General features: G+C 42.7%; 1 protein-coding gene across 1 annotated transcript in view; it reads left to right on the plus strand.

Annotated features, from left to right (window-relative positions):
* Window positions 1-13,054, plus strand: part of B3GALT1 (beta-1,3-galactosyltransferase 1) — a 332,633-nt gene extending 319,579 nt beyond the window's left edge. The window contains exon 5 of the mRNA XM_035133074.2: window positions 11,221-13,054. Within this exon, the coding sequence (XP_034988965.1) occupies window positions 11,441-12,421 (981 nt within the window). The 5' untranslated portion in view covers window positions 11,221-11,440 and the 3' untranslated portion in view covers window positions 12,422-13,054. The remainder of the gene's footprint in view (window positions 1-11,220) is intronic.
* Window positions 13,055-13,520: the final 466 nt, after the last annotated feature.

Below are 13,520 nucleotides of genomic sequence, written 5' to 3' on the forward strand. Positions count from 1 at the left end.
GTTCGTAGCTTCGAGAACACTGTCCAACCATCTCGTCCTCTGTCGTCCCCTTCTCCTAGTGCCCTCCATCTTTCCCAACATCAAGGTCTTTTCCAAGGATTCTTCTCTTCTCATGAGGTGGCCAAAGTATTGGAGCCTCAGCTTCACGATCTGTCCTTCCAGTGAGCACTCAGGGCTGATTTCCTTAAGAATGGATAGGTTTGATCTTCTTGCAGTCCATGGGACTCTCAAGAGTCTCCTCCAGTACCATAATTCAAAAGCATCAATTCTTCGGCGATCAGCCTTCTTTATGGTCCAGCTCTCACTTCCATACATCACTACTGGGAAAACCATAGCTTTAACTATACGGACCTTTGTCGGCAAGGTGATGTCTCTGCTTTTTAAGATGCTGTCTAGGTTTGTCATTGCTTTACTCCCAAGAAGCAGGCGTCTTTTAATTTCGTGACTGCTGTCACCATCTGCAGTGATCAAGGAGCCCAAGAAAGTAAAATCTCTCACTGCCACCATTTCTTCCCCTTCTATTTGCCAGGAGGTGATGGGACCAGTGGCCATGATCTTGGTTTTTTTGATGTTGAGCTTCAGACCATATTTTGCGCTCTCCTCTTTCACCCTCATTAAAAGGTTCTTTAATTCCTCCTCCCTTTCTGCCGCATTAATGGTAACACCTCCCTATTATAAGCTTTGTACTCTGCATAATTCCCTGTTTTCCAGCACAAGCAAGCTCAGAGATACCTGGTATACACATTTTATCCCTCTTCTGTTGAAGCTTGCAGTTCCATTAGTCCATAGTTACACTGCTTTGTATGGGGAAAGGCACTAAGCCCAACTGCACCTACCTTATCCCACTAGGGATCCAAAAGGTTACGGGCAGAATATTCTGAAACCTCCAATTAGATTGGGATGCAGGGATTGTCTGGCTCATGCTCCTCTAGCGGGAGTGCGACAGGGGAGAAAATGCAAGTATAATGTGCAGGCTGCCTAATGAGGACGTGGGGGAGAAACCCCACTTTCATACCTTGCCGAAGAAACAAATCGCAGTATGGAAAGGTGGAGTACATGGGATCACCCAGGGGGGTTTGTTCAACAGGGAGCAACAACTGCAATAAACCAAATGATGCAGAAGCGAAGGAAGGAAGGAAGATGATAGATAGATGATAGATAGATAGATAGATAGATAGATAGATAGATAGATAGATAGATAGATGATAGATAGATAGATGATAGATAGATAGATAGATAGATAGATAGATAGATAGATAGATAGATAGATAGATAGAGACAGACAGACAGACAGACAGACAGACAGACAGACAGACAGACAGACAGATTCAAGGTCTGGACTAGCATGTTTGACCAAAGGTTCCAGCACTCCAGAGGTTTATGCACCTCAGATAAAAACACAAGAACATCTACTAGAGGTGATTCTAATGATGCTGAGGAAAAAAATAAGAGACTGAGCAAGAAGTTTGAATCCTCTCGTTGTTGCATTTAGGTTAGTAGCAGCACCCTGGTTAAACACAAGGGGTCATGGCCTCTGTGGTATCTAGTGGGTGGAGGAAGAGTCAGAACGCTCAGGTTGTTTATCTTCACATAAAGTTACAGAGCAATTCCCTCTCTTGGACTGGATTTTCAAAAGAAGAATGTGGCTAAAACTCCACCCTTTAGTTTGTTCTTGTGGTTCCTTTCATGCTCCTCTGCAGTTGCATGTTGGGCTGTACATCAACAAACAGCCTCTTGCTCCAGGCCTACCAAAGTGAACAGCTCTGCCTTATTTTCAATAAGAACTTAACAAAGACGTCAGAACTTTCCCATTCAAAGTAATAAGTGGACCCATCAAGCTCGTTCTTGCATAGCTGTTCCTCTTAAACACAACTGAACCTAGCTTCCGTCTTCTGTTCCTAGATTTAACAGCTACCCAGACAGCGGTTGTAAATTTCGTTAATCAGCCAGCTGTGCATTTAAGTAGATGCATATTTTTGCCTAAAGCATGTCATTTTTAACTAGCATACCGTATTTCCTGCACACAGACCTAGGAACAAAATTCTGCAATGAATGAGAATTACGGTTTGGAGTTTTCTGTTGGAAAAAAAAAGAACCTTTTTTCTGGAGTGGCTTGCAGGACTTTTTTTTAATATTGCTGCTATGGAAACAGGATACAGAAAAACTCATGTAGCACTTTCTTCCTTAGACCCCTTGGTAACTTCTATTTTACGCTTTACATTTTAAACGCTTACAATTTAAAGACATGTGCCCTGATCCAACAGGTGAGAACTTACATACACAAGGGTGCCATGCATACATTTCCCCAAACTGAGAAACTTGCTCCAGATGTTGGGACCTAATGCATGCAGGCCTACATATGGCCAGTCAGCTGCTTATGGGAGGAGAGGAGGAGGACAGAATCCAAGCCTCTGCCCTCCCCTCAGCCAATTTCAAAGTGGGGGTGAGCTATATAGGTGTTTCACCTACCACCACCCTCTTGTGGTGAGTGTAACTGAAACAGTCTGGGACCAGGAAATGGCTGGAACTGAAGAGGCAGAAGACTCCAAGAGACTCTCCTCTGAATGTCCTGAGGTGAGGCAGATGGCAACTGGAGATGGCAGCCATCTTGTGACAGCCAGCCTGAGGAATGTTCTCCCCATCTGGCCTTGATGTCATTTTCATAACAGCCAAAAAGACCATTTCTATTTTCTACCAACCTTTAAATCGTTTCAAGCTGCTTTAAAAACAACAACAATCTTTTTACCTGCTGTTTTTGAAGTTTTCTGATCTTCTGTGCCAGGAGTGGGGACCCCTGTGGCCTTCCAGATGTTGTTGGACTACCGGTCCCATCATCCTTGACCACCGGCCATGCTAGCTGGTGCTGATGGGAGGTGGAGTACTCCAGCATCTGGGGGGATTCACAGGATCCCCATCACTGTTCTGTGCTGACCATATTCTCTTTTCTTTTTTGAAAGAGGACCCTTAGGTGACAGAGGGCAGAACAAAGGCCAAATAAAGAAGCAAACTTTCAGGTTGCCTCAAATGTGCAATGTTTTCACTGGAGTCAATGTTGCCCGTTTGCTCCCCATCACAGTTTCAGGAAAGTGATGAAAAGGTTGTGCATCTCAGGGGAGTGAGTGAAGCCTGGTGGACCTTTCTGCATATAGAGCTCACATAAGAAGATCCTGCAGGATCAGGCCAATGACCCATCTAGTCCAGCATTCTGTTCACACAGTGGCTGAACATTTGCTACAGGGAAACCAGCAAGCAGGATTCACACATATAATCAGCCTGAGTACCGTAAGTTCATGTTCATGATTAAGGAAGAAAGTTTGCAGGTTAGAAATTGTTTCCAGGTAGGAATCAGCATATTAAAATTTTATTTAGAAGTTAGGATGGGAGGGAGTGAGAGCACTCAGTCATGTTGTGATGAGCATGTTCCCTGCATAGCTTATGTCTGTTTTTATTTGTGGTGGGTAACTGGAAGCTTGACCCAGGTGGCGCTGTGGTTAAACCACTGAGCCTAGGGCTTGCTGACCAGAAGGTCAGCGGTTCGAATCCCTGTGACGGGGTGAGCTCCCGTTGCTTGGTCCCAGCTCCTGCCAACCTAGCAGTTCGAAAGCACGTCAAAATGCAAGTAGATAAATAGGAACCGCTACAGCGGGAAGGTAAACGGCGTTTCCATGTGCTACTCTGGTTTGCCAGAAGCGGCTTTGTCATGCTGGCCACATGACCTGGAAGCTATACGCCGGCTCCCTCGGCCAATAATGCGAGATGAGCGCGCAACCCCAGAGTCGGTCACGACTGGACCTAATGGTCAGGGGTCCCTTTACCTTTACCTTTACCTAACTGGAAGCTTAGAGACCTTGTGTTGTATATCTTCAGTAGGTTCCAGAATTATATTGATAAAAAGCTATAATTACACGTCACAATTTTAATCATTATGAAATATTTTGCTGCTTCGTATCTATTGGCATTTAAAATGTTTGCATCTATAACACATCATTTATTTTAAAAAGCAAAGTTTGTTTTAAAAAATCTCTCTTTTTTGTTACAAAAAAGGAAGAATTTCAGGTTTCCTTCCTGTTTAGATTATTACACATTCTTGCTGCACATTCATATTGCTGTCCAATTTCCCCTTTATAAATCTAAAACTCAGATGTTTCATTTTCGTAAAAAGCCAAAGAGTTCAGTTCCTTCTGCACAATGTCTGGACTGAAAATCTTAATGGGTTGTGAAATGATGGATTAATCACATATTTTAGAATATGAGTCTGTTGATTGAACAGAGTTTAATCAAAGATGTCTCCTGTAGAAAAGGATCAGTGCAGATGACCTTTATTCTAAGCAATTTTGTCACGTATGTTGCTTCAAACAGAATTCACTGACGATTATGATATTCAAAACGGTACATGATTTTTCTATTGTCCCCGAGTCTAGAGAGCCAATTAACGTCATTAAATGCCCTCCATGACACCTGCATTGAAATATTATGATTTCCCATGATCAATTATTTTCAAAGAAGAGAAGTTAATGGGTAAAAAAATTAAATTGTCTGATTCGTCTATTCATTGCCATTGTTGCATTCATCATGCTGAATACAACTGAAATTCTATTAATAATGAAAATAGCTATTATGGTTTTCTGATTGCTGTTTCTTTATATACTGTATAGTAGATTCATTAGCCCTAAACCAGAAAGGACCAACGGCATAAGGGACTTTTATGCACACGGCAGAACTTCTTTTCCTGTCCCCCCCCCCAGGTCCCTGTGCACCCTCAAAAGAAGATTTGGGGGGCTCACAGTGGAAGGAGAATCCCATTGCACTAGTGGAACCATGCTGGCAGAGTTTTAGATGCAAAACATTTCTTCCGGGTGCTCAATTTTCTGCTTATTCAGAAAGTGTGTGGGTGTGTGGCCCTCAACCCTATTTTAGTATTTGCTCCAATGCAAACTATATGTTGCACTAAATACGCAGCTTCAGGAGTGCCAGCTTGGCCCTACAACTATGGGTGCCTGGGCCTGTGGGTGCCATGAAGTGGCCCAGGCACCAAAATGTGTGGGTGCCCGGCCCCTTCATGGGGAATTTTGTGGGTGCTCGGGCACCCAGGTCCGCAGGGAGCCAGCACCTAGGTGTGGCTTGGAAGGACATCATGGGTGTGGTTGTTGTTGTTGTTGTTGTTTGCCTCAGGTTTCAAAATAATTAAGTAAAATATTCATGAAGTGAGGCATTGCTCTTGGGAGAAGTGGTGTTGGCCGCTTTTTATTTTATTTTTACAAACAAGGGGACCTTCTGCATATGTTATTTGTAGTGGTATAGTTGCATACCCTTCAGCATTTCTCTGATGAAAATAGGATCGTCCTAAGGAAAAGCAGGACATTCCAGGATCAAACCAGAAACCAGTACGGCTTCTGAAAATCTGGGACTGTCCCTGGAAAATAGGGACACTTGGGGGATCTGTAGTTGATTTTTGACCCTACATTTTTGAAAGCCCTGTCTGCACTTACCAGTTATTGTGGTATGGCTGCTGTCTGTTGTGATGTTCTGAAGAGTGAAATTGTATCTGCAGCTTTGGTCACATGCCCCTGTTATCAGAGAGCGAGTGTGGGGTTTTACTTTCCACACAAATGACAAGTTGTGCGCAAGCTGGAAAAAGTTCCAAAGCCTAAGTCCCAACCTTTACATACCCTCATGTTCCTTCAGCCAGTAAATGCTGTAGTTGTGAGTCTGCAATTGTGGAGAGCCATTTTATTGGGGTTTGTTTGTTTGTTTGTTTTTCGTATTTGATGCCTAGCATTCAGGAATTCTAACCATGTGGGTGTGCGGTAAAGGGACCCCTGACCATTAAGTCCAGTCGTGACCGACTCTGGGGTTGCGGCGCTCATCTCGCGTTATTGGCCAAGGGAGCCGGCATACAGCTTCCAGGTAATGTGGCCAGCATGACAAAGCCGCTTCTGGCGAACCAGATCAGCACACAGAAATGCCGTTTACCTTCCCGCCAGAGCGGGACCTATTTATCTACTTGGACTTTTGACGTGCTTTCGAACTGCTAGGTTGGCAGGAGCTGGGACTGAGCAACGGGAGCTCACCCTGTCGCGGGGATTCAAACCGTCAACCTTCTGATCGGCAAGCCCTAGGCTCTGTGGTTTAACCCACAGAGCCACCCGCGTCCCGTGGGTGTGCAGTATATGAGATTAAAAGAGGAAAAATGTGTCTGCCTTAGGTATGGCAAACCTCCTCTCTGCACGCCTCTTTTCACCCCTCCACTGTTGGGGTGATGGGGCTGGTGGAGAACCCTCCCCACTGGAACTGTCCATCTGAGGAGCTGGTGCTGTCTCCTCTGGCACCTCCCCTTCCTGAGCGCTCTTGGTCTGACCCTCCAATGCTTCCCTCTGGGAACCTTCCCCTCTCAGCATCCTCAAGGGTCAGTACAGCCTTCTGCGGACAGCTCTGAAACACTGCCATCTTGGGCTATCATTGCAACAGGGAGCTCTTGCCTGCACTTCCTGGACTCTCCGCTGCCCCCTGGTGGTCCCCTGACATCAGCATGCAATAAATAAATAAATAAACCAACCCCAAAACAGTTACTGTGCCCCTATAAATAGTAAGTGAATAAAGGTCCAAAGTGAGTGATTTATTAAGATGACAATTAATAAGATGGCACAAATGGCATGGCCAAGCGGAAGGAAGTTCGGATTTGTTGAAATTATTGCCGCAGGTAACTAGCCCTAAAATGCTAATGATTTTTTTTTTGATGACTTAAAACAAGAAATGTGGAGAACTGAACTTGGAGGGAAGGGCACTAGAAATACTTGGTTAATTTTGTGTGGATAGTCTGACGTGTAAGCGCAAAAGCTCTCCTAGAAATTTGCCCAGCAAATGCCAAAGTTTTAAATTGTTTGTCACTCGTGATAACTTGTTGAGTTATAGGAGGCGGATTCATTATTCAGTTCAGTGAGCTAGCACCCCGGACATCCTAAGTATGCTTTCAGATGTTTGAGGCATCATTTTAGTATTAGCTCCTCTCATCCTGACACAGATTAATTGAAAGCTGCACTGCTCTGTCAAGAGGTTTCTATATCACCAAGGCCATTGTCACCCCTTCTGAAAGTCACAGCCCAGGCTGCCATGCCACAAGCATCTTTATGGACGCTACAGGAAAGAACAGGCTTAAGACGAGGAGCAGAGAAACAGATAATTTGAAAAACTGGCTATTACTATGAAATAATTTAACGGGCTCCGGTGACAAATATTGTCAGTAGCGTTATTGCAGAGATAATGAAGAATTTATTAAATGGCATTGAAAGACCTCCCTGCCCCAAAAAGAAAGGCGGCGAGAGCTCGTATGGGGGTGGAGTCCCTGTCTGTTGCTGTGGTGGAGTTTTCATCAAATGAAAAACACTATAGTTGATTTAATAGAGGGAAGGAGGCTGGCTGAGAAGAGCATGGCACATACGTGATGAGGAATAATCACAGTGGTTATGGCAACTGAAGGTGAAATGTGTTATTTGCATCAGTTTATAATCTCTCCAGGATGCAATTTCCACGCTCAATGTAATCACGGGCAACCTATCACACAACACGGAATCCGAGGAACAATTTCTTAAAGGCGATGAGAGAAGTGCAAGAGTTAGATGCCTCTGGAACAAATTTCAAAAAAACATTCCACTTTGAAAGTACGGCACAGTATCTTGGTGTGTGTGTGTGCTAACCTAAATATATAAGCGAAGGGTTATAAGCTCAGTGGTAGAGTAGAAGGTCCATGGTCCGGACACGGAGCAATGGATTCAAACTACAAGAAAGAAGATTCCACCTAAACATTAGGAAGAACTTCCTCACAGTAAGAGCTGTTCGGCAGTGGAATTTGCTGCCAAGGAGTGTGGTGGAGTCTCCTTCTTTGGAGGTCTTTAAGCGGAGGCTTGACAGGCATATGTCAAGAATGCTTTGATGGTGTTTCCTGTTTGGCAGGGGGTTGGACTGGATGGCCCTTGTGGGATCCACAAGGGGGTTGGACTGGATGGCCCTCTTCCAACTCTATGATTCTATGATTCTATGGTTCAGTCTAGTTGAACTGAGGAGGACCCTGGGAGATCTGAGTGGAAATGTAGAGGTGTTAAAACACCTTTAAGCCTCCATGAGTTCAGTGAGAAAAAGTTCAGCAGAAGGTTAATTTTCCAACTTAGGTGGAATCATATATGGTTTGGGTCTAACATAAGGCAGCAATGGTTAACTGGTTCCATTGTCCTCTGTGGGAGATACTATAATTTGTATTCAGGGGGAAACTAAGGGGGGGAGCCAAAAAGTGATCCAAACTTTGGATTTTCCAAAGTTTTCTACAAGCCTAAGGAATTCCCAAACTCTTTTTTAGTGCCAATGATCCTATTTTTATGCAAGTATCTTTAGTAGTAAAAAGAACAAACGGTTTAAAAAATAATAATCCTATATAATCAGATTTATTTCTATTCAGAATGTTTTTGAATGTTTCCTGAAAGGCCTTCAAATCTCTTTAAAGCAAAATGTCTTGAGCTAAATCGTAAGTGCATTAACCATAAAGAAGAGTCTTATGTTCTAGGATAAATAGGGTTGAGAATCATATTTCCCCATTCATTACAGCAGTGGCTCTTGTTTTACTATAAAGGGAAATTTTAAACATTAAGAATGTTTAAAAGTTCTCCAAAGTAATTCCCTAGCCTCTAGTATTTCACAAGAGAGAGATCTCGTTTCTGTCATAATAATAAAAATAAAAATGCACCAACAACTTTTTCACAGTGTAAAAAGAAGAGTGGCTTTTTATACAAAAGCAGATATTTATTGTCCCTTTTTGTTTAATTTGCATGCATGAAAGCATAAGCCCCAATTTTCCATTTTTTTAACAACTCAAATAAAAACAAACACATCAAACCAATATATATATATATATATATATATATATATATATATATATATATATATATATATATCTGAACTGTAGGGGATTTGAAGTACCACATAAATTTATTACCAGCAATCTTTAGTAGTATTTATTGCATTTTGAAAATTAAAAACAAACACTTGTGTTTTATCTGTCTCATTTCTGCCGCAAGCACAACACCCAAAGCAGCTTCTAAAATAAAAATTGTACAGTAAAAATTCAAAACAAATAATCATAACATTAAGCAGAAGACACAAGTAGATGGAACCCTATTGGTTCCAGTTGCCACGTGATCCCTGCCATCCCATCTATGGTGGCAGTGCTGAAGCACAGCAGAGGGGGAGACAAGCAACTCTCTCCTCTGGCGAGAGAAAAAGACCTTGGCTAGAACCAGGAACCTTGGCTTAAGACTCATGAAGTGTTACAACTGCATTTGACAACCTGGTACACTCCAGATGTTTTTGGACTACAGCTCCTTTCAGCCTTAGCTTGACAGCCTCTGCCCAAAACATCTGGAAGTTTACCTCATAGTGTAGCATGACCACACTGCTGTTTGCAATGGAGTCTATGTGACCATACAGGACTGAGTGAGGCCTTATGACCGAAACTATGAAAGATGCTGCAGACTGAGATTGTGTTGTCAACAACTGTACTGCAGCATTCTGCACTAACGGCAGTTTCCAGGGCAAGTGCAAAGGAAGCCTGAATTAAAATCACCAATGTCTGAACTACTGCGATGATGGCATCCCAGTCTAGGAACTCTTGTAGCTTCCTACCAGGTTCAGCTAGTAAAAGGTCCTTCTAGCCACCGAGGTTATCTAGGCCTCCACTGAGAAAAGGGGGGTCCAGAAGCACTGTGTACCAATCCCATTCGGGGCTGGCAATTGTCCAATTTTTTGATACAGGAACCACTCTCCCCACAGCGCTTCCATCTTGCCAGGATTCAAGCTAAGCTTATTTCCCCTCAAACCATCCCAACCAGGCACTAGTCCAGGGCCCAGACAGCCTCTCCTCACTCAGATATAATGGAGAAATAGAGCTAAACATCATCGGTGTACGGATAGCACCTTGCCCCAAATCTCCTACTGGCTCTTTATAGCAGCTTCGTATATCGGGTAGATATTAAATAGCATTTAATAGTGCCCTGAGGTACCCCACAGCAGAACCACCAGAATCAAATGTAGCAAATGGTACTTCATTCCTTTATTTCAAACACTTCTACTCCGTCATCCTTCAGTGAGCGCAAGGCAGGAAGTCACATATGTTAAAACAGAAACTGAGTTTGAAAATCAGGTTTTGACAACAATACAGTAAAGCAGCCATAAAGCAAAAAAGCAACAGAGAAAGCAAAGGTTTAAAAATAAGAACCTTCGAAAACAACTGGCAAGAAACAATTAACAGGGGGCCTCCCTTACGTGCCCTGCTTAGTGGTCTCTGTATTTTAATGCCATTGAAGCCCTTATCTGTACAGTTTGCACCAAGTTTTTTGGGGAGAACCTAGGCCAAATACTTTGACCAGGCATTGCTTGTAACTGGGTATCATCAGTTCTCAGACCGCAGAACCATGTTCTTGTTGTTTCTTTTTATGTTTATTCAGTGTTGATTATTTTAGTGTTTGTCACCTTGAACTCTGAGGAAAGGACAAATAATAAATATATGCAATACAGGCAAGCCCCCTATTTATGCGCATACAATATGTGCATGACCGTGTACACATGCATTGCACCAAACCCAGAAGTGATCTGGAAATGTCATAAAGTTGTCAGTGAAACATCACTAAAAAGGCAGAGTGGGTGTTTGCAGGATTTTTCAAAGGGTTTCAATTATACGCAATTTCCAATGCTTACGATGCCTCAGAACGCAACCCCTGGGTAAGTGAGGGGCTGCCAGAACTTCAGAAGGCAGCTGATATTTTGTGCTACAATAAAAGGGTTCTTTTCATATGGTTCAGATCAATGTTAGGTCAGCCCATTATGGGGTGGGTTGCCAAAACTAGTTGTAAGAGAAAGACATCAGTATGGATATTTGTGACCTGTTGCTGAAGATCTTAGACGGGCTACCATAATTGCAAGGCAATATTGAAAATATCAAAGTACCCAAGTGAACTGCATTGCTTTGCCACGTTAAGTTAATGATGGTTTATTTGCTTCCCTACAGTCGTGACTAAGCCTATTGATAATAGTTACCATTCATTTATCTCTGCACAAAACCTTAAAACACCTTGAACTGGTATCATTTAGCATTTCAAATGGTTTACTGCTAGATTACCCTAACTTCAACATAAACCAGCCCGTCAAAAAAAATCATTTTCTGTTCATGTTTTTCAGAAATGACACGTTGCCACGAGGAATGGGACCTACACAGGATAAGAAACACCCCTCAAGACGTTAAACCTTTTCTCTGAGCTCCATGAATGCATTCCAAGTTGCTTCTCTGTGTCGAACTTTACGGCTTGGAAAGTAACATGCGGCCCTTGTGGGATGTGGAGATGACAGAGGTAGTGAGGCTATTCACTTGTTCTGCTGAATAGGAGAGGCTCCAGGAACAATGGCTTCAAAAGTCTCCTGTTTGTATGTCTTGACGGTCGTTTGCTGGGCAAGTGCTCTATGGTACTTAAGTATAACACGACCCACTTCGTCCTACACAGTCCACAAAAGTTTCCGCACCATCTCAATAGCTAGAAAGAATGTCTCCTTTGGCAATATAAGGACTAGGCCAATCAATCCTCACTCGTTTGATTTCCTCATAAACGAGCCGGAGAAGTGCGAAAAGAATGCCCCCTTCCTGGTCATTCTCATCAGCACCACACACAAAGAATTTGATGCCAGGCAAGCCATTCGGGAGACGTGGGGAGACGAGAACAACTTCAAAGGTATTAAGATTTCCACTCTCTTTCTCCTGGGGAAAAACACAGACCCCGTGTTAAATCAGATGGTGGAGCAGGAAAGTCAAATCTTCCATGACATCATTGTGGAGGATTTCATCGACTCCTATCACAACCTGACTCTGAAGACGTTGATGGGAATGAGGTGGGTGGCGACGTTTTGTTCGAAAGCCAAGTACATCATGAAAACGGACAGCGACATCTTCGTGAACATGGACAACCTCATTTACAAATTGCTAAAACCCAATACCAAGCCAAGGCGGAGGTACTTCACAGGCTACGTCATCAACGGAGGCCCGATAAGAGACGTCCGTAGCAAGTGGTACATGCCCAGGGACTTGTACCCTGACAGTAACTACCCGCCATTTTGCTCGGGCACCGGCTACATCTTTTCAGCGGATGTAGCGGAGATGATTTACAAAACCTCCCTCCACACAAGACTTCTTCATCTTGAAGATGTATACGTGGGACTCTGCCTGCGGAAGCTGGGCATCCACCCTTTTCAAAACAGTGGCTTTAATCACTGGAAGATGGCCTACAGCCTATGTAGATACCGACGCGTTATCACAGTGCATCAGATATCACCTGAGGAAATGCACAGAATTTGGAATGACATGTCAAGCAAGAAGCACCTCAGGTGTTAGGACTTTTTGCAGATGTAAATGCTTTTTGTAAAAAAAAAAACACAAAAATAATTGAGTAGAGAGTAAATGGATGTCTTTTGATTGGAAAATGGGATGCTAACTTCCAGGAGGGGAAGATCTTCTGTGTTTTTTGTTTTTTTGTTTTGTTCTTCTTTAGGGCTTTGATTTCTGGTTTACAAACCACAACGTAGTTATCAAAAAAGGTAGGATCACATCTGTCTTGCCCAGTCTCATAACTGCATAAAGGGGACAAATGACTCCTAGATGCTGTATAATCTAGTCCTATTACACCTCCAGAATAGGAACCCTCCTCTAAGGCAAGGGTAGGCAATTTGAAAGACTAAGAATCCTAGCTCTTTCTTTCTTGATCTCATGCTCACTGAATGAATTTGAATGAGGAAAGCTAAGCAGCTTTATTATGGTCTTCTATTTCAAATTAGCCTCTCCTTCCCCTAAATACTAGTGGCCTTCTGATCTGTGGTTGAAAGAAGTGAAATCAGGAGTGTCTCTCCATACAGAGGATTCTTTGGAAGCAAGTGCTTAATCCCACCTACCTGGTAGTAAGCCTTACTGGATTCCACTGGACTTACTTACATGCATTGTTAGAGATTAAAACACAGCAAAATGGGATGGTGCAGGGTTTTTATTTTTTTTAAAAATCACTATGCACAATTTCTCCACTAAGATGCAACATAAGGCCTCAAAATACACTAACAATAATGATGGTGATGATGATGTTAAAATACAGAACAAAAAGTGTGTGCCAAAATACATTATATTATATTACAAAAGGCAAATTTCTCCAGTATGTAAACTGCAAAAAAAGGAACCTTTTAGTTAGAACTTACAAATGATGACATGCCCGTTTATCAAAATAAGATGTTCCATTTTATTATTATATTTGTAGACACATAATTAAGGATCACGTGATTATAAAGGATATGCAGTATTGTTAAATAAAACAAAATATTAACTGAACAACATCTGTAACTGCTGTGGGAGGGAAGCAGATCCTCAGCCGACACTTTCACTAGTTCAGTGTTAAAAACCGTTTGCTACGCCACTTTGCTTTTCGAAGAGCCTAAGTGCGTTTTCAATT

This window comes from Zootoca vivipara, chromosome 1 (assembly GCF_963506605.1).
Source record: "Zootoca vivipara chromosome 1, rZooViv1.1, whole genome shotgun sequence".
NCBI lineage: Eukaryota > Metazoa > Chordata > Lepidosauria > Squamata > Lacertidae > Zootoca > Zootoca vivipara.